Source organism: Carassius auratus, chromosome 30 (assembly GCF_003368295.1).
Source record: "Carassius auratus strain Wakin chromosome 30, ASM336829v1, whole genome shotgun sequence".
Classification (NCBI taxonomy): Eukaryota; Metazoa; Chordata; class Actinopteri; order Cypriniformes; family Cyprinidae; genus Carassius; species Carassius auratus.
Window position 1 is genome coordinate 5,331,382 of NC_039272.1, and position 21,244 is coordinate 5,352,625.

Genomic DNA, 21,244 nt, shown 5'->3' on the forward strand with positions numbered 1-21,244 from the left:
CGGCATATTGTCGGCTTTAAAAATGATATGAAAAATGCCATTTATGCTGCGGCGCCCGGGGAGCAGATGGGGGTTCAGTGCCTTGCTCAAGGGCATCTAAATCGTGGTATTGCCAGCCAGAGACTCGATTCCACAACCCTAGGGTTAGGAGTCACACTCTCTAACCACTAGGCCACGACTTCCCCTGGATTTTTGGATCACGGAGATGGAGCCAAGGCTGGCTCTGTCCACTCCATGCATCAGCCTGGTTTTGCATAAAAAAAATAAAATGAAAAAGCCATAGTAAAGATGCAGATTTCACACCAGGTTCAGTTGATCACATTAATTTGCTGCATTGACCAACTGAAATTCTTCTAATGTGACCGCAAAAGAGAAACAGTATCACAGAAGATCCGCCTGAGCTAAAACTGGACAACTGTGAAAGTAGTTACAATAGCTATATCACTGGAAGCCGATATTTACAATTAAATGCAAAAGCTTCCCCCCCCCCCATCTGAACAGCATGTGTGTGTGTGTGTGTGTGTGTGTGTGTGTGAGTGTGTGGAGGGGAAAAAGAGGGACATGTGTCTTCATTTCCCTTTACGCCTGATTTCCTCTTTGGCTGGATGTGAACCCTCCCCTGCAGCGAGTACTGAGTGTGATCTACACTCCAGGCAGAGAGAGAGAGAAGGCCGATCTGGCTGGGCTTCATTTGCAAAGGTATCCCACAGGTCAGCTAGGGGTCAGACAGAGGTGACCGAAAGGTCGGCCAAGCCCTTGGGTATCTCCCCAAAGACCTGTGCTTCTCCCACAGCTCTTCTCTCATTGCACTCGGCCCTGTCAGGTCACAAAGATATCAATTCCCAACGCCACACAGATCCAAAGCACTACATACTCCTTTCCAGGCCCTTAAATACTAACATACACATCCTCTCTGTTATAGAATCTCTCTCTCTAACACACACACACACACACACACACGTCCCTGTCCTCTGCTTGCACACACTGTGCTATTTCAGTGTGGTGCTAACAGCAGTGTAGCACATCTCTCCACTGAGGCACTGCTCTGTCACAGTCTGCCGTGTATTGATCTGCTGCTGGCTATAAATGAGCCGCTGCGGTGGCATCCCGCCTGCTTTTGCACTGAGCGAAGGTATTGATCTGACATCCAAACTGCAGTCTCAACTGACTTCTATTAGTGATTCCTCTTTTCAGTCAAACAGTGCACAGAGACATGAAATGCAATTGATCTAGAGGAAGAAATCACTAGAAGTCATAATTAAATGACAGCATATATGCACATTTAAATCTGTTACATTTATCTTTATTTCTAAGGATGCTGCTGAAATACATAAATGCTACTGGTAAACACTGGTCCCAATACATTATAATTTAATAAGTAAAAATAGAAATTAAAATATTTTACTTTATATATATATATATATATATATATATATATATATATATATATAATTATTTTAAATTAATAATAACAATATTATATAACTCGAATTTCTACAGTTACTGCATGTTTATGACAAATGAATGGCTTTGACATCAGTAGTTAATTGTGCTGCGATGACATCTAGTGGTGAAACAGCAGAACTACACGTCTTAATATAGAATTGCACAATACACAAGAAAAACTAAAGTGAAATTGACAGTCTTTTATTTTGGCGAGACACTTGCACTTAAAACTGTCGGTCATTACAAAAAAATTCATTTTAAGTATAAAAACGTTTAATCTCCATAGACAGTCTATAATGACAAACAACTTTTTGTATGATTATCCTTCAGTAGTATATATAAAAAAAGTATTTATTCTGAGATAACCCAAAAAAAAAATGACATACTATATGACAATGCTATGCATATTTTAAAAATAACAGTAATAATAAAAATATTTATACTATTTAATCAGTCCTTCAGTGGATACTACCATTTATGATTTATCGGTTGCAATAGTGTGCATAGTAAACTATTTTATTTCTTAATATGCATTTTGATAAGGACAATTAAAAAGAAATAATTCTTATTTTTACTCTAAATTTAAAGTAAAATAGTAAACACTAAAAGAATAAAATAAGAAAATAGTAAACATTAATTATAGTACAATCTCTGTCAATGAATAGGCCTTACATGTGATGTCAGAGAGTGCTTACTAATAAGGACACATTTTTACTTACAACCTTTAGCCTTTCCCATACACTTGGGTAAAGTTTTTTACAATATGTGCCACAGTTCCAGTTTACAAAGTAGAGGGCAAAACATGCATGAGCTGCATCTCGAAACTTTGTGGAAGAGTTTCATGAAATCAGTTTATGAATTCTGAAATGAATTATTATCAAGTATTTTTTTATCAAGTTTGTTTCAAACATTCTAAGTATTTAAATGTCTCATCAGTCCATATCAAAAGATATATTCCATCAAAGTTCAAGTTTAAATAATGGGGAAAACCAATTTTCTCATATTAGATTATCATATATTTTACATTTCATTCCTTAAAGAAAATTATAAACAAAAATCTCTAATTTCTGACATTAAGTTTAGTTTTTTGGTCACATAATCAAAAAAATACAATGTAAAAAAGTAATTCAATGAGAAAAACAAGCAAAAAAAAATCTGCATTAATGCCATATTCTGGGACATTTTTTAAGATTGTACTTTTCGGCGTTAATCTCAAATTACAAAACAACGGAATATAAATACTAATAAAAACATAAAATGCTACTTTCTACAGATTAAGCAAAGCTACTTTGTACTTCTAATGAGTAAACACACCAAGAACCCTCACGCAGGAGTCTGAGCAGCAGCAAAAAGCGCAACAGACTCGCCGGATGGTTTCTCTGAAACAGACTCCAGATCAACGGTTGGGGTTATGGACTTTTTCAACCTCTGTGCAGAGATAGAGAGAGGCACTAGGTTCATTTCGACAGAGAGAAACAAAGCAAATATTGATAGAGAGTGTTTGTGCACCGTACATACCTGCAGCAGAGACCCTTCAGTGGTCCAAAGCTCATGTAGAGCCCCCAGTGGAATCCAGATGATGGAGAACAGAGAGATGAACCAGCCCACCACCTCCGCCCACAGCGGGTACGTGTAGGACTTCCCGTATCGAGCTGGAGTATACTGAACAATACTGGAGATCAGAATACCCTGCAGACAGAGACACTGGTATTGATATCCCATTATATCCCATCCTGAGACACACACACCAAACTCTTACACTTTATAAACATCTATTACCAAACAGTAAATGCATTTTCAATGGAATGACTTTAATGTCCTTAAATTGAGAAAAGTGAATTTAAAGTGGTAGTTCCCCCCCAAAAAAACAATTCTGCCTTTAATTACTCAGCCTCATGTCGTTCCAAACCCATAAGACCTTTGTTTATCTTTGGAACACAAATTAAGATATTTTTGATGAAATCCGAGAGCTTTCTGACCCTGCATAGACTGAGACATTGAAGGCCAAGAAAGGTAGTAAGGATATTGTTAAAATAGTCCATGCGACATCAGTGGTTCAACCTTAATTTTATGAAGCTACGAGAATAAAAAAAATAACTTTATTCAACAATTTCAACAAATTCTCATCCATGCCAGAATTTGATGTATGTTCACAAGAGTTCCACATCACATTTAGAACAACATGAGGGTGAGTATTTATTTCATTTTAGGGTGAACTATCCCTTTAAGGTGGGATGCCTGGATTCCATGTACTGTATAAGGATGTGTGCACAACACAATCTGACAAAAAGTGAGTTCTGTCATTGATTTTGTGTCGGTTCAATGCAACTTAATGGAAAAAAAAAAGAGTAAAAAGAAAAAAAAGTGACCATTTTAAAGTCTAAGAGCTTTGAAGCCATTTATTCTGGAACAGACCTATAGTTTTCAACGTTATGAAATATTGGATCCCAAAATGTCCGGTTTTATTTTCCTCACCAGCACGAGCATGGGTGATAGGAACTGCCAGCAGACACGGAAGAAGAGGTTGGGTTTCTTCCCCAGCATTTGCTCCAGCATTACACTGAGCCGTCTCACTCCTGCGAGAGAGCAAGAAAGAGCCGAGATAAAACCTTCATATCTCAATACGAGCAGTGCTTCAATGTGTCTTTCTGTGATCATGAAGTGCAGACTGAAGGAAGAGAGATTCACCAAATATGAGGGTGATGGCGAGCACCTCGAAGAAGGCCAGAAACATAAGAGACACCACCGCTGTGTAGTGATCCATCAGCTGAAACACATATATCCCACCCTGCACACACACACACACACACACACAATATTATTTCACTACCATCAGTTGTGTCATAATCAAAATAATTACTGTATAGCAGATTTATACAGTATGCAATGGAAAAAATATGTAATTTGGCCTTTACATTTTCCAAAAATATTACTAGATTATTTTTAAACTATGGAAGAAATACAATTTTACGCTGTCTTTAATGGTGTCTAAAGTTTGATTCATTTCAGTGAATCAGTTCAAATTGTCCATTTCAGTGAATCGATCTCATTAAATGCTAATTTTTCACACATTAAAATGAGTTAAGATATGTAGATATTTTGCCTCTACTGAATCAAATCCCTAGAGAAAAAATAATAAACTAAAATTTATTTGAAATACATTTATTTCATGCTATGCATACTACAAATGCATTTACATATTTGTGTACATAATAAAATAGCTTGCAATTGTATTTCTGCTATACTTAAGATCTGCTAAATAGGAACAACTCATTTTGTACTAGATGCACTTTAGATGTGTCGGATAGCTGAAGTCCAACTAAAGATATACTGAAGGATATAAAATGGTGCTAAAGTGGAAATATTTAAATTAAATGCAAGATATTTAATGTTAACCTGAAGTATAAAGACCGATATTATTCAAAGATCGCACAATCCTCATCAATGGTGACATTAAAACACATTTTAGGCTTAATATTAAGAAATGTGCATCGTGCACAAGTAATATTCCAAATAGAGTTTAACTGTAATTTTTATATCAGTAAGTCTTGAGCAATATGTCAGTAAATAATTTAATAGATAGTATGAAATAAATGTATTTTAAATATACTACTAGGGTTTTTATAAGCTCTAAAATAAATTCTAAAATTGATTAATTGAAAAAAATATACTTTAAAAAAAACCCTGAGAAATACATGGATATAAATGTACTTCATTTTATTTTCTCAAACTAAAATTATGTTCCAAGTGTCAAGTGTTAACAGTTCCAGGAACAGTCTTATAAAATCTCAACTATAAGAACACATGACTTGTTTCTGGAGTGAAACTAGATCATATTTACCCTGGTAATGTGAGGGATCCCCAGCAGAAATCCAACACTGCACACCGCCAGAACAATCAGCTCCTTCCTCTTAAAAACTTGCAGAACTTTCTTTCCAAAGCCGTCCACGATGAAAGTTACAGCCACTTCCACCATGGCAAACTGCACAGTGTAGATGTAAACATACAACAAGTCAAACTGTGCAAACAACTGTTGAAGAACCTGATGAGTGGGGCGTTTCCCTTATCCTGATCACACACACAATATCACTTTCCACACACAAGAATGAAACATTTTCACATGGAGCACGAGTTTTAAGCCAATGTGGTATATTTTTAGCAACAGCCAATTGTATTGGTCAAAATTATTGTTTTCTTTTATGCAAAAAATGTTAAGATATTAAATAAAGATCATGTTCCATTAAGATATTTGGAAATTTCCTAACATAAATGAATAAAAACAATTTTTGATTAGTAATATGCATTGCTAAGAATTCATTTGGACAACTTCAAAGGTGATTTTCTTAGTATTTCGATTTTTTTGCACACTCAGATTCCAGATTCATCACACATGGCATGGATTTTCCAGCTGCACTCTTATCTCTCATCTTGCCAGCAAGATTGTGTTGACCCTGACTCCTTTACAGTTGTGTCTTTTTCTATCTGTGCAACAGCTTTTAGGACCACTGATCTTGCTCCTTAAAACTCTGAATTATAGTTTTTGGCTGTACAGAAACATAGTAATAAAAGCTGTGATGCAATCTAAAGTGAATCATCTTTTAACTCAAGAGATTCACTGCTAGATTTCTACTTGTCAACAAACCTAGAGAACACACAAGGACATGGGAGGACTGGGCCTACAGCTGCAGAAATGAACGAGACTGTGGCCTATCAAACTCACCAAGGCAGCATTAGGTTTATACTTTGCACAGAAGACAATTACAGAATGTACTGTGACAAAACTGATCCGATAAGATGTACATGAATGCAAAGAATTGTTGATTTGATTATAAAGGATACAAACATGAGTTTAGCACTTTTTGAGAGAGAAAACAAGAGTATGTCCTTTGTGGACGGCTTCTTAGATGGAAAGGAAGCTCTCTAGGGATTGAAATTGTGTTTTGAGGCTGATTCTACCTGACTGTCCAATCCAAGGCAGAGTAACATGATGAAAAACAGAGGAGCCCAGAGCTGAGAGACTGGCATAGTGGAAAACACTTCAGGATACACCACGAACACCAGACCCGGCCCTGCAACAAAACACACCCACGACATCACTCTCTAACACAGAGAAAGAGCACACCAGCAGTTACGCCAGCATGAACTCACTCATTACTGAGACTGTGGCCAACAAGGAGAACCAGAATCTAATTATTGTTTTTAGATTCCAGTAAAAGAGCTCTGCTTGACAATTTCAATTCTGTACTTTTTCAACAAAATCAGTGCAGGAAAAAAAAAGAAAGTAAGAAAATAACACAGTAGAAGGAGACTAAATAGAAAGGGAAAAGTAGAATAAAAAAAGATTTTTTAATTTTCAATGGGAGAGAAAAAACAGAGTAAATGGGAAAAAAATGGCAAAGACTTTTTGTCTATTTGTCATGATGAGAAATCCTCCACAAAACCACTGAACACACAACTGTAACTGCATTTCTCAGAAGAAAACATCATTCTGCTGTTCTGAGAGATAAAAGATGACTGGCTGAAATCTAAGGTGTATAAGGTGAAAACAGTTGAGGCAGGAAGTGCGTGCATCCTCAAAAACAATTACAAAAATAATACAAAATATGATATTGAACAGCGTGCGAACTCATCATTTTTGTTAAGCATAACATTTTCCAAAAGCCGTCCAGTATCTCTGTGTTCTCCTTGAGGTCTTACTGGATTAAACTGGTGCAAACTGATGAGCTCAAATGATAACATGTTTTACTAAACAGTACTGTAATATAAACACAAAAAAGATTATGATATGGTGAACTGCTGTGAAGTTCTCTTAAGGCCAGCTCAACTGAAGGACATGCTTTTATCACTGTTTTGTTTTCACATTGTTCTACTCGGCCTTCCTCGGTACATTTCTTCCATGAATAGTCCTTTTATTCTGTTTCCTCTGGCCTAAACCTACCCACCCTTCACCTCCTCTCACACTTATCCTGTAACAAAAACCTTTCAGAAAAAAGCTGGAATTATCTCATTTCATTAGCTTGCATGGCATTGGCATTGACTTCCTTAGGCCTGTTTTGTGCATGAATATGTATGTATATTCATATAGTATATTCATGTATGTATATTCATAGGTCACAGAACACGACACTAGCAATGTAAAAGCTACTGTGTTGATTAATTAGAATTTTATTCCTTAGATTTCCCACAGAGCACAGCAGCAAAGAGCAGATAAAAAGATAACAGAGATCCTCTGTGATCCTCTGGTCCTTCAAACTTACGTACAAACATACAGAGACACAGCAATAAAAGCAGACAGTAAAAGTGGTTTAACCAGACAAAGCAATTCAGCTGCTTGTGAACAAACCTTGAAATGCACAAGGACAGAGGACTAGATTCACAGCTGCAGAGACTGATATCACAGAGAAAAGGAAAACCAACTTACCATCAGTGGCAATGTCATCTACAGGTAGGTTGTGAATGTGGGCCATGTACCCAATGGCAGAGAAAATAACAAACCCGGCCACAATACTAGTGGCTGAATTAGCCAGACAGACGATATAGGTGTCCCTGTAAAATAAAACACGAAGAGCGATGAAGAGAATGAATCATGTTTTCCTGGAAGATAACAGACCCTTTTAGCTCTGATCAGTTTAATAAACTTACAGGCAAATAAAAAAGAAGGTTCCAATTGAAAGCTGCACAAGTATGTTTTTTATTCAGTTATATATTTACTTAGATCCATTTAATTAAATAAGCTTTTAATATGTCAAATGTTAACTTGCTGATACTAAACCTGAGGATGTTGTTGTTGAACTTGTTGTAACTGGCCATAGATATCATAGAACCGAAGGAGATGCCGATGGAGTTAAAGATCTGGGCAGCAGCATTGACCCACACCTTCAGCAAAGAAATACAAGCACAGGGGTTTATTTGTGCCCTTTGTCCATGTATTGTTACCATATATCTTAAATGTTATGTTTTAATAAAATATTTAAAGGAAACATATTTCATATTTGATTTACTATACAGAATTACTAGGACTTTCAGTTGATCTAAAAACTTATTAGCAAACAAATCACAACTTTTTAAGGCAGTTATCCTTTTTCTGAAAAGAAAAAGTAACATGTGAATTTTGGGTTTGGCTAATTGTATAAGCATTTACAGAAGCAACACAAATATAAACTTTAAAAAATAAAACCTGCCATTCATTCAATACCCCAGTTTTAACAAAGCATGGGTGCTTTCAAAGATTTACCAGTGTTAAAGTCATTATTTTAAACCTGTTGATTATCTTCACCAAGTGCTAATTACATGTCACGTGGTAAACCACCGCAATAACCCCACAGTAATGCTGTTGTGGTACTACAGTAATGATACGGTAGCATGTAAACAGGTTTTTTTTAACACTATATGAATGGTTTTCACATCTGATCTCACCTGGACTTCCAAGAGTTTACTCCAGTTTGGCATGAGAAAGAAGAGAATGCCATCTTTTGCTCCAGGCAACTGGACATTATTGATCAGCAATGCAAACAGTATGAAATAAGGGAATGTGGCAGTAAAATACACAACCTATAGACAGAGGGATTTATATTTGTGATAACAAGGCAAATACATGCGTGCACACACACAAACCCACCCATATATAAACCCACCCATATATAAGGCAAATACATGCGTATTGCGTATTGTTATATATATATATACAATTATTTTACATGATTATATTTTTTTTATTCATTATTTTATTTCCATCATTTTCTTTTATTCGCCTAAAATATGAAATATGTTAAAGATGGTTACTTTTACTGTTGCCATACTAAGCCTTATTGTATACATACTAACATACCAATTTGTAGTTTAAACATGCTATTGTGTCCCATATTGAAGGCTTAATTTATAAATGATGTGAACTTGGACCTTTCCAGTGGATTTGACTCCTTTAAAGATACAGAAATAGACAACGGTCCAGGCCAGGACTAGAAGGCCAAAGAGTTCCCAACGAATCCCTCCAGCGCTCTCAATCCCTGTGGTCATTTCTAAAACCTTATGACTGGGGGAATAGAGCAAATCTACATCAGTCTCAGGAGTCTGACATTACATTGACTTGATTAATAGAATAAACATTAAAATATATTGTCAAAGGTTCATTGAAGGAATACTCCGTTTTACGGCTTTTGAATCCATTCTGCCGATCATCAGTTCTGGAAGTAGCAATTTTAGCTTAGCATAGATCATTGAATCTGATTAGACCATTAGCATCTCGCTCAAAAATGACCAAAGAGTTTCTAGATTTTTCCGATCTAAACTTAACCCTTCTGTAGTTACATTGTGTATTAAGAAAATGAAAAGTTGCAATTTTCTAGGCCGATATGGCTAGGAACTATAACTCTCATTCTGGCGTAATAATCAAGGAACTATGTTGCTGTACCGTGGTTATATCACTGTCACTAAGTTTCCAAATAAGAAAATATAGAAACTCTTTGTTCATTTTTGAACGAGACGCTATAGGTCTAGTCAGATTCAATGATCCATGCCAAGCTAAGCTAAAAGTGACCCAGATCCAGAGATCGGATGAATGGATTCGAAAACTGTAAAACTCAACTGGTGTAAAAGTGGAGTGTTCCTTTAAAACTTCATCATTTCAAAGGACATTCGTTATTACTACACACATTGAGATAGCACTCTTTAACTTTTTCAAATGTTCCATTTACATTGATTACAGGAAATTCAGCAATATACAGAGTGATGCACAAATAAAATCCATGACAAAAAGTCAAACATCCCCACCAAATATAGCATAAACAATAAAGACTGTAAACAAATTAAAAATTGTTACTTACTCAAAGAACTGCTGACTGGCTGATTTCAGATGTGTGGCATTGCCAGGAAAACCAGTGGAACAGTTGCCGACTGCATTCCATGTGTTGTTGCAGGACTGCCACGGCAATGAGGAGCTGAAAGAGTGAAGCAGGTAGTAGAGAGCCCAGGTCATGAGCACATTGTAGTATGTGCAGAGCACGTAAGAAATCACCACTGTGGCAAGCCCCACACCTGAAGACAGACAAAGAAAGCGTGAGACTCCAGGAGACACCACTGTTTCCTGTCACCTTGTCCAAGCCTTTCACTGCTGAACAGACTCACATTGGAACAGCACCTAGGGCTCTTCAGAGGCTCTGAAATGTTTCGTTTTAGTTTTAGAAGAAAAAGAAGAAAACTGTTGACCTCCAGAAGTACATTTTTAGGTTAATATACAAGTTCCAAAAGAACAAAGCAAGTCTTCAAGACAGATGTTTTAGGTCAAGTTATATTAAGAGGGCTCTATCTGAAAACATCTCTAAACATATGCTAAGAAAGAAAAACTTTTCAGCAGTAGCTCATGATTCTTGTTATCCTTGTTTTATTAAATATGTTTTGGTCGCTGGCCAAAACAAACAGAGGCATATTGTGAGATCTTCTAGCAGATCTGAATGAGAAAGTCTTTTTTTTTTATTATTGAGGGTTACGTGAATGAATCCATTAAGGCGGTTCAATGTCATGCTAAACTTTAGATTTAACATTTTAAAGTTGCACAACACTTAATTTCAAAAGATCTTAGACGCACACAATGTTGAAGCGCTAAAAAGACGGTTTACCCCATTTACATGCGATAATGACTGGATTGATGTTGAGTACTAAATGTGTTGTTGGAACATATAATCTCATAATCTTGACATTTTAAAATCTTGCAGGTTTTACAACAGGTTTGACCACAACAGGTTTGACTACTTTAGCAATTACCATGAGTGCAAACCATATAATTATATTCTAGAACTATATAAAATGGCAATGCCACTGTATATAAGGCCAGGTTAAAAAAGAAATGAGAGATTTAGTCAGTGAGAAAGAACTTGACTGATTTGCATAAAGCAAAATCCTAATCTGAACACCTCTGGTGTGACTTTAAATGCAGACCTTGAACCAAAAACTCATCACCAAACACAAATGACTAGTGCATACGGGTACAGTCATTTTAGACACTTCGAAATTGTTGCGACAGAGATGGAAATATAATTTTTAAATACATGAAATGTTTCCATCTATGTTGCCACAGTTTTGGAAGTGCCTTTTTCTCTTCTAAAGAAGGGGGTGTCCCAATACTTTTGTCCATTTCGTGTATGTACTAGTCATTGGTGATGAGTTTTTGGCTCTACATTAACATTAGGTCAAAGTAAAAGAAGCAAAGTCCCTTTCAAGGAAAGTCTGTTCACTCAATCGGCCATATTGGCAATGCCTCCGGGCTAGCTCATCCAAGTCCAATTCCTATCTAAATTAATGGACGAATTCAGAAATCTCAAAAACTGTTCACTGAATACTAGTTCTGTTTCTCCGTGATTTCAAGTATTAATTACATCCTGAAAAAAAAAGAAACAGGACTCTTAGCAAACCACAGGATAGCACAAAGGGATTGAATGGTCAGGGTTAAACTTAATATATTTCTTCTGCGCTGCATGAGGAAAGCAGATGCCATATTGGACTGTGTAAATCACCCCGTTCTTTGTTCTTTTGAGGTCCTCCCCTTAGGCCGGAGATTCAGAGTCCCTCGTTTTAAATCCAATAGGACAAAGATATACCAAGTGCAATTCGGTTGCTAAACTTGCATAATTCTTGATCTAGATGAGTAGTAGTGAAAAAATGTTTTTAAGTAGTAGTTTCGATTTAGAAACTAAATGCGAACATTAACAGTCACATAGTAAGAAACAACAACCCCAAAACCAGTCATCAGGGTCCTTAAAATAAGATTTAGAGTAAGAAAGGGTGTTATATTAACTATTCTTAGTGATTTATTTATAATTTTCTTGACAAATCAAACAGTTCTGAATCTAATCTAGATATTTAGTGTGACCATGTTACCTTGTAACCAAGATCAACATTGTAGGAGGATGACAATGCAAAGATAACTGATTTGATTTTCTTTGATACTTGCTTTAAATCCATGGATTAGCTATCGATGCTCCCTGTGGATCTTGGCATCATTTTGTATTTCCCACCGTCTAAATGGCATGTTCACTAGTTGTTTCAGGCCTGAATAGTAGAATGCTCTTAAAACCGGAATGTTGTTGTTGGCACGTTCTAAGGTCACCCAGATTCCCTCAGTGCCTTTTGGTCTCCTGAACTTAAGCCTAAACGAGTTTGCTGCTTCAGCAAAACTATAGACCAGAAGCATTTTGGGATCACTGGATGTTCTACTGGAAATCCACTGGAAACTGAAAACAGTTTTGGTTTTGCCTGACCGTGGCTACCATCCACTGCACTTAACATTACTGTAAACTTTGTGTTGCTCTGAATTTATTTCATAAACAGACCTGTTATTAAAATGTTTGTATGCATTTTTTATTAAGGACAAGTTTGCACCTAAAATTGCATCAAATATCATGAAAAGAGGAAATACTAATTGGTTTGTAAATATTTATTACATGTCAAAGAGTAAATCAACCCCAAAATCTGTATTATAATTATTTTTTTATGGAGAAACCTGGGCATCGGGCATGTAATTGGGTTTACAGATATTGGCTTCATATCAGCCATGGTAATATCAGCCATCAGCAAATGTACAGTATGCGTGAACAGACAAAAAATTTAGAGATATTTAGTTGAATTAAATTTAAAAAATTGTTTCCGTGACAAATACTATAAAAAGAAAGGCATTTTGGCCAGCTGCCACACAAGTTTATAAGGCCTGCGTTTCCCAAAAGCATCTTAAGCCTAAATTGATTGCAATAGGTCTACGATGAATTCAGGCTTATGATGCTTTTGTGAAACGCAGCCCAGTACAGTTAGAAAAGACTTGAGAACAGATGATATATATATAAATATATATATATATATATATATATATTTTTTTTTTTTCAGAACCCACAGAATTCATTTTCTCTGATGTACCACATGCAACATTCTGAGAATCAGAATTATTGTGGTATGACTAAACATAATTGCATGCATACTCTCTCTCTCTTTCCTGTTAAGTGCACTAATAAGTCACTCTAATGTCTTATTCCATCTTATACTGAGCTTGTTAAGCCACACAACCTTGATGTCAACACCTGGTGAAAGGCTAACCCATGAGGAAATGATAACCCTTGAGACAGAAAGGTTACTTAGGAGTGAGGTAACTTTACTGAGCATACCAAGATAGATAATGCAGAGGTAAAAGGAGGAGCTTTTTTACAAAGAGAGCCCCTGAATAGCCCATTGCTCACTTTTTGGTGAATGTTCAGAACATCACAAAGAATGACATAAGGGTACATTTCAGTCAAAAAGAATATACAGAAAGAACTACCTGCTTCAGTCCCTCTGCTAGCAAGGAGCCATAATCGGCTGAAATGAGCGCTATATCAAGGGACCGACCCAAAAGATTTGACCGGGTAGACTATCTCTGTCTTTGAGGAAAGAAGTCCTTAGTTAGCAGGTGAAAGAATGTCAAATAAAAAAAAGGAACGAAACCCAAATGACAAACAGTGATGGCTAAACATCTTTATGTTGACACTCACTTTGGTCACAACTAAGTTGAACTCAATTTACATAAAATGTCATTATTTCAAAACATTTTTTTATTGATTTTTTTTGTAACATATAATTAGGTATTTTATGACATAACATAAACAAATTGTGAATAATCCAATAAACTATAATAAAATAAATTTTCGAAATGAAATTGTCTCGAGGCTCAGGTTTAAATTGCCTCGATGATCAAAAAATAGCTCTTCCAGTTCATTATAGTAACAAAGATTTTAACTTAAAAGTGATAAGGATTCTAGAAGAAATATTGTTGTTTGCAAATTAACAATGCATGATTTCATAATAATAGGAATTCAAATATGAAGAGGTTGACTCAGATATTCAAATAAGGTCAATAGAGAAGAGATCAGCCATCACTAGATCATCAGAGATCGAGCGTCATATAAATGCAGGTCCACACATTCTATAGGGAAAATCCAACATAAAGGGAAAAAGATAAGCTTTGCAGTCAGTATCCATGCTTGAACTGCCATGTCAAGACAATCCACTAAACATTGTCCAGCAAAATAATAAATGCTTAAAATAAATACCTTTTAACAATTTCATAAAAATAAATATGTTAGTGTAACAGAGTATGGCTATAGTGATATATGATGAGCATTCACCTTTGTTGATACAATAAAAATCAGAAAAACAGAACATACATAATCACTGGAAACAAAAAAACAAGGGGTTTTACAAGAATTTACATAAAAATATGCCTTTAAGTTATTTAATCCTTGAACTCATTTGATGTCATTGAAAAGATCTGACCAATGGTAAGAATTGAGCAGGATGCAATTTGTGTGATTGAAATACTGGAATGTGCCATGTAAATAAAAACAGCGGCCATTTGCTTGGACTATGTTTGGATGGAAGAATTGAACAAAGGAGATGTGAGGGATTAGGGCACACGGACCACTCACCTTTGAAGAGGGGACATATTTTAGCCAGAGAGTGGACCGGCCCCAGACGGGTGTACTGCCCAACAGTGAACTCCATGAGCAGCAGTGGGATACCACAGAGAAACAACATGAGCAAGTAGGGAATCAAGAAAGCACCTGGAACATGTGAAAGCGATAACAATCATTTATTCTTTAAATAAAACTGACTTTGTTTTCAATAAAAAAATATTGTTTCGATTCAGCGGTCACAAATGTATTTTTGTCTTCAGAAAATTGACAGGGATATGTCAACAGAATATTAGCAATAGTCAAATAGTCTCATAATTGCATTTTCTACCCCACAATTGGTCATTCTTTGTGGTTAAAGCTTTTTTCTTGCAGCTCATATTTATACAAATTTTAATATAAAAAGAGGAAGTGTCTTTTGAGAGAGAAAGATGATTTACTCGCATGCTCTATATAAATAAGATGTCCTTGCCCAAATCTCTTCCCTCTGATTTCTAAACTTATTTTTAAGATAAAAAAAAAACAAGATTGGTTATGAAAATACTGGTACAAAAAGAAAACATTCATCTGGACAATATGTACAGTATATGCATTTAATAAACTGAAAATTTATGGAGCGATACAAGCATGAAGCAGGATTATCTGCTGTGAACTTTGTGAAGACTGTCCTATAAAACAACTTTACCCTAAATATCACTGCTTACAGTTTTATTGGTTATTACTCTCGTAACAGTAGCCTATATATATATATTGCATCTCTTCAAACATTGTAAACAATTAAAATAATTTTGGCACGCATCTGTTATATCTTTTCAAGATTTTTTTTGTATAATAAATACTGTATATGGAATTTGCCAACCCAATAAGAACATTTTATGGTTGATAAATATTCATGCCATTGAAACTACAACCCCTTATGTTCTAACTCAAGTTTAAAGTCAATAATTAGCAATGGAAAAATGGTCAAAAGGGCAACATAAAAATAGGCAGAACCAATGATGAAACAAAGTCTTGCGTGAGAAAACAAGAGACATCCAATGGCACAAACTCAGAAATAAAATAAACACAAAATAAAGGTAATATTTTTGAAAATGTAGTTCATGAAAATAACTTTTACAAATATTTATTATATATAATACTTATATATAATAAATATTTATATATTATATATTTTTAAATATTAGGTCATAGTTTTAAATGCACATGCAGTCATTTTATCAAATAAAAAAATATACATATACATATATATATTTTTTTTTAATTTGATAAAATGACTGCATGTGCATTTAAAACTATGACCTAATATATATAAAAAAAAAAAAAATATATATATATATATATATATATATATATATATATATATATATATATATATATATATATATATATATATATATATATATATAAAAATTCAAAATAGGCTATCATTTGTGGCTAGTGGCAATCAGGAAAGTGTGTGGTATGTGTATGTGTATGGGGTCCTCTGAGTCACATGACAACAAAACGGCTTCCTGCATGTTGATGTTAGTTTGCCACACTGACTTATTTGCCAGATTTTTCACAAATAGATATTATGTAAAAATGTACGTTTAGATATTTTAATCTCTGTAATATAATTTTCGGATCATCAAAATGCACTTAGCTATGATTAATAAACTGATGAAAACCATTATGGTTACCATTTCAATTTTTGTAAGGGCTAGTAAATATCAGCCTGTCCCCAGAGCTCTGCGGTGGTCAGGAGAGAGGAGAGAGGAGCAGCAGGGGTCTCGTGGCTTACCTCCTCCACTCCTGTAGCACAGGTACGGGAAGCGCCACACGTTTCCCAAACCCACGGCATAACCGACGGAGGCGAGCACGAACTCCAGACGCCGACCCCAGGTTTCTCTCGTCTCCTCGGACTGCTGATCATCCTTTGTCAGCCTCATGGCTTCAGCATTGCTGAGCTCTACCTCCTCTTTTTCCTCAAGCTGCTGCAATGCAAACTTACTATCGTTAGATGTGCCCTCGGCTTTATTATCAGCTCCGACTCCCATCGTCACATACGTTTACAGCTGAATAAAGCTAATGATGTCTAAACAATAAAAGAGCGCTATAATCGAATAAAATACATTAACTTATTTTCAATATAAAGACGAGTTAACGCGTTGTCTTTAACTGTTGCAAATACATAACAGACACAAGTCGTAGCAGCTTATATAGCCCAGTTACAAAATTTTTAAGACCAGCCCCCTAAACTATAAATTTCTAGGTTACGTAGCTGCTTTTAGTGACGTAAGTCCACTGTAAAAGTGCGCCGCTCTGTCTGTAGGCTATGCAATGCTCATTTGCTCACGTGCGAATCTAAATAGAGTCAAATAACGCGCGTGCACGTGTAGAGGTAGATACGATTCATGCAGAATTAATGTCGTCTGTATTACCGACCTGAAACATTATATACTGATTATGATAAAGGTTTTTATCGTGATATTTTGACTACTGGACTTCCAATTTGAGGAATTGTTGAACAGTAGCCTGGGCTATTTAATTTTATACAAATTCAGCTAGTTAGAGGTCTATGTTTACACGTAACATCGTCTTCTCTTATGTATCGAGTAAATGCATTTACAGGATCATATTACCGATTCATCATGAGTTTGCAGAAATGAGAGGAAGGAAGGCAGATACCATTAGGCAAATAAAAGGGGGAAAGGCGTGGTTTTAAAAAAAGTAAACCCACCCACAACTGCTTCTGTTCATTCATTCTTTCACTTAAGAGGCCCTCCGTTTAGCTTTTTAGGCAATATAGATAGAAATGGGGAAAAAAAAGACTGTATTTTTTTTCCTGTGAAATAGTTTTCATAGTGACCGTGACATAGGCCATAAATTATAAACCAATACCAATTTTTTTATTTTATGTTAGGCTATTGGATTTTTAACTAAACTTAAATGTCTTTTAACTAAACTTAAACTTAAATGTGGCTTAAAAAGCAATTTGATTTTATAAAATATAGCAAAGTCAGAGTACAGACATTTTATCTTAAAATTAAACAGAATATAACGGTAGTAGGGTGTTTTACCCTAAGGCAGTCATTATCTTGCACTGTTTTTGCCCAACTTGTTCATTCAAACACAAACATGCAACCCAAAATATGCCTCTGGCTGTGAAAGATACCAGTGCAATTTAGGGAAGTAGTAGTACAACGTTACATGGCAGGTTCCACACATTTTTTTTATTTTTTTGCTTGAAGGTATACTATTCAGACTCATCGGGAGTGAAAAAAGTGACAAAGAAGATATTCTTTGACAGAGCTGTAGCTTTTTATACTGCAAATAAGTAATTTCTAGGCTATTGCTTTGAGTGTTTCCTTTAATAACAGCCATTTTAAGTCAACCATGTTGAGTTGTTTACGTGTTCAGATCATGGCAAAGATTGGAGTCAGTTGTGAAACACTATTGGACCATGCTTCTGCTATGCAGCCCTGGTCTGCCTATGCGGGTATTGTGACAACAAATGAACATTTACAGCTTTCATGTATGTGAAAACGGGTACATAAGGCCTCATCATGTATAACATCATATCTGAAGGACTTGGAGGTTCTATGTGTAAATAAACGTTTGTCTTGTGACATGAACATTACATCTGTCAGTTCCTTTGTCATGGTTTTAAACAAAAACAGTTTGTCCAATGATCCTAGAGAAAGCATCTTCTGACCTGTTTCCACTCTTTCATCTATGGACAATTAACAATCTATGAAAAATGTACATCCTCATCATCATAATTTCAGCAATCTCATTCTGACGTTCAATTTGAGAACAAAGGGTGGCAAACCAGGAAAGCCTTTTGACCTTTCAGACACATTGTTTGGATTTGCTGTTTTTACATTTAGTCAAATAAACTGGGAGGGGTACAGTGTGCTCCGTGAGATGAGTAAAATAAGCTGCACAGATTCTTAGACAGGTACAGTAGAGAACATTGCCAGGGCCCATCCAATGACTGAACTCAATTAAATATGTCAATTAAATATATATGGACTATAAGTCGCATTTATTTAGAATCAAGAGAAAACATTACCGTCTACAGCCGCGAGAGGGCGCTCTACGCTGCTCAGTGTAGTCTACAGGAGCACTGAGCAGCATAGAGCGCCTTCTGGCGGTTGTAGACGGTAATGTTTTTTCTCTTGGTTCATTTCTCTTGGTTCATGTCAAATTAATATTGATAAATAAGTCGCACCTTACTATAAATCGTAGGACCGGCCAAACTATGAAAAAAATATTAATATGCATTAATATGCACGATGTCGTGGGCACTTCTAAATACCACGAATAAATATACATTACAAATTATTCAGAATTTGGAATGCATTTTAAGAATATCATTCCCATCAACTGCTTCACTCTCTGACAGCAGATGGCGCTAAAATGCAGTCCTTACCCTATAAACAAAGTAGATAAAGCAGCTGTTACTTTCTAAACCATATTTAAATAATCTTATCCATTCAGATTTGTGTTTTCCCTATGGTGTTTATTACAGAGCCAACTACTGAAATATTTAGACTTAATAGGCTATTTATCTTCAAACATTCATTTTTTTTTATCTGGACAAATGCCCTATATATTGTTTGAAAGTGTTTTGTTATTTTATTGTTCATTCCCACTTTACATTATGGCTTCATTAGTTAACATAAACTGCCAATGAAAAAATTATTCTGAACATTCATTAATAGTAATTCCAATATTTAATAATACATTGTTAAAATTGAAAGTTGCAACTGTGTTATTTAATGAGCTAACATGAACTAAGACTTGTATTTTTTAACAAAGATTAATAACTTCTATAGTAAATGTAGCTATTGCTCATTGTTTAGCTGTGCATTTATTTAATTTATGTAAAATAATTTTCTATTTTTAAACTGTCTTAAATTCATTTTAAGTCAATTTTTTAAATAATTTTCATTTTCAAGTTCTGAAATTGCTTGTTTTATTTTTGTGGTTATTTTCTTCATGACTTTTTTTTTTACTTTATTTTTGAATCACCATTGTGTACGAAATGTGCTATAAATAAACTCTCCTTGCCTTGAATGTTAATGCATTAACTAAGGTTAACTAATGAGGTCTTACTGTAAAGTGATACCTATTGGTTTTTATAGTTCTGTTGCACTTTAATGTTTAAAACATTTAACTTTTATATATTTTTCTGTATTGCTTTATTGTTTTAAATCTTTAGTTATTTTTGTTATAAGAAACATTTTTTTATTTAACCTGTTATACTGTTTTATGACCACTTTTTAAAACAAAATTTCAATACCGTGATAATACCACATACCGTGATAAAAGCATTATCAATTAACCGCAACAGGAAAATTTGATATTTTTAGATTCTGTCACTAAATGTAAATTACTACAGGTTGACTGAGTTGGAATGCAAGAACTTGTAGTTTCGTCAGAAAATAAATTAAGACTTTTAGACGGTTTTAAAAAAATGGATGTTTCAGATGGAAGTAGAGCACAGTCAAAATGATAAATGTAAATTAATTTACATAACTTTGTAAATTTATAACCACGGGTTTGAGAATTTGAATAGTCTCTACACTTTAACAATGAAAAGATACACAAGGCCTCATTGGATGATTCTCAGACTGCCACACTGGCCGAACCCTTTCCTATTCTATTGTGTGGCATATATATGGACAATAATATGTATCTTTAAGTGCCTTAAATGCATCTTTTGACTGAGAAAAGATATACTGTTGCAATCTGAGAAACCACAAATGGTCTTGTATAATAGTTTTAATACACAATATGGTAATCGTATTTTGACAACCCTTTCTAACTAGCAGGTTTGGGAATTACAGTAATTCCTGTGAAAATACATCTTAATACTACAGCATGGAGTTGAAAAAATTGCTCAGTGCCTGCACAAGCCCATACCATCAGTTCCAGTAGAGCATTTCTTTAAGGACTTTGGTTACTTTGCTTAAAGGGACAATAACATATATGTAATATATCTTTTTTTTTTAATACATACAATAGTTATATGTTACAATGATGTTTTGAAGAATGTTGATAAGCAAACACTTTTGGCCTTGACTCTTGACCTCCTCTGACCATTGACTTCCTTTGATTTTTTTGTCCATACAGTGATAATCAATGGGAACAGATGTGGTATTTATTTTGTGTTCCACAGAAAACAGTCACACAGGTTAGGAAAGACACAAGGGTAAATAAAGGTGGACTATTTAGGGACTTTCACTTGTGCACAGTGACATATTTAATAGAGTTAAAGGGTTAGTTCACCCAAATATTAATGATTGTCATTGTCAATGAATGTCATTAATGACTCACCCTCATGTTGTTCCAAACCCATAAGACCTCCATTCATCTTCGGAACA

The 21,244-nt window shown here is 35.1% G+C and overlaps 1 protein-coding gene across 2 annotated transcripts; it reads right to left on the reverse strand.

Moving 5' to 3' along the window:
• Window positions 1-1,626: 1,626 nt before the first annotated feature.
• On the reverse strand, window positions 1,627-17,206 carry LOC113048963 (sodium- and chloride-dependent GABA transporter 1-like). 2 transcript variants are annotated; one of them, XM_026210951.1, is made up of 13 exons: window positions 16,654-17,206; window positions 14,889-15,023; window positions 10,269-10,479; window positions 9,346-9,478; window positions 8,863-8,997; window positions 8,219-8,322; window positions 7,868-7,992; window positions 6,403-6,515; window positions 5,288-5,428; window positions 4,135-4,234; window positions 3,922-4,022; window positions 2,965-3,135; window positions 1,627-2,874 (listed from the first exon to the last, which is right to left on the reverse strand). In XM_026210951.1, the coding sequence occupies exons 1-13, from the start codon at window positions 16,907-16,909 to the stop codon at window positions 2,770-2,772; spliced, it is 1,830 nt and encodes a 609-aa protein (XP_026066736.1). In that variant the 5' UTR covers window positions 16,910-17,206; the 3' UTR covers window positions 1,627-2,769. The 2 variants fall into 2 exon arrangements, with proteins under 2 accessions (XP_026066736.1, XP_026066737.1); XM_026210952.1 differs by having other exon boundaries at window positions 16,553-16,688.
• Between the last annotated feature and the right edge of the window lie 4,038 nt (window positions 17,207-21,244).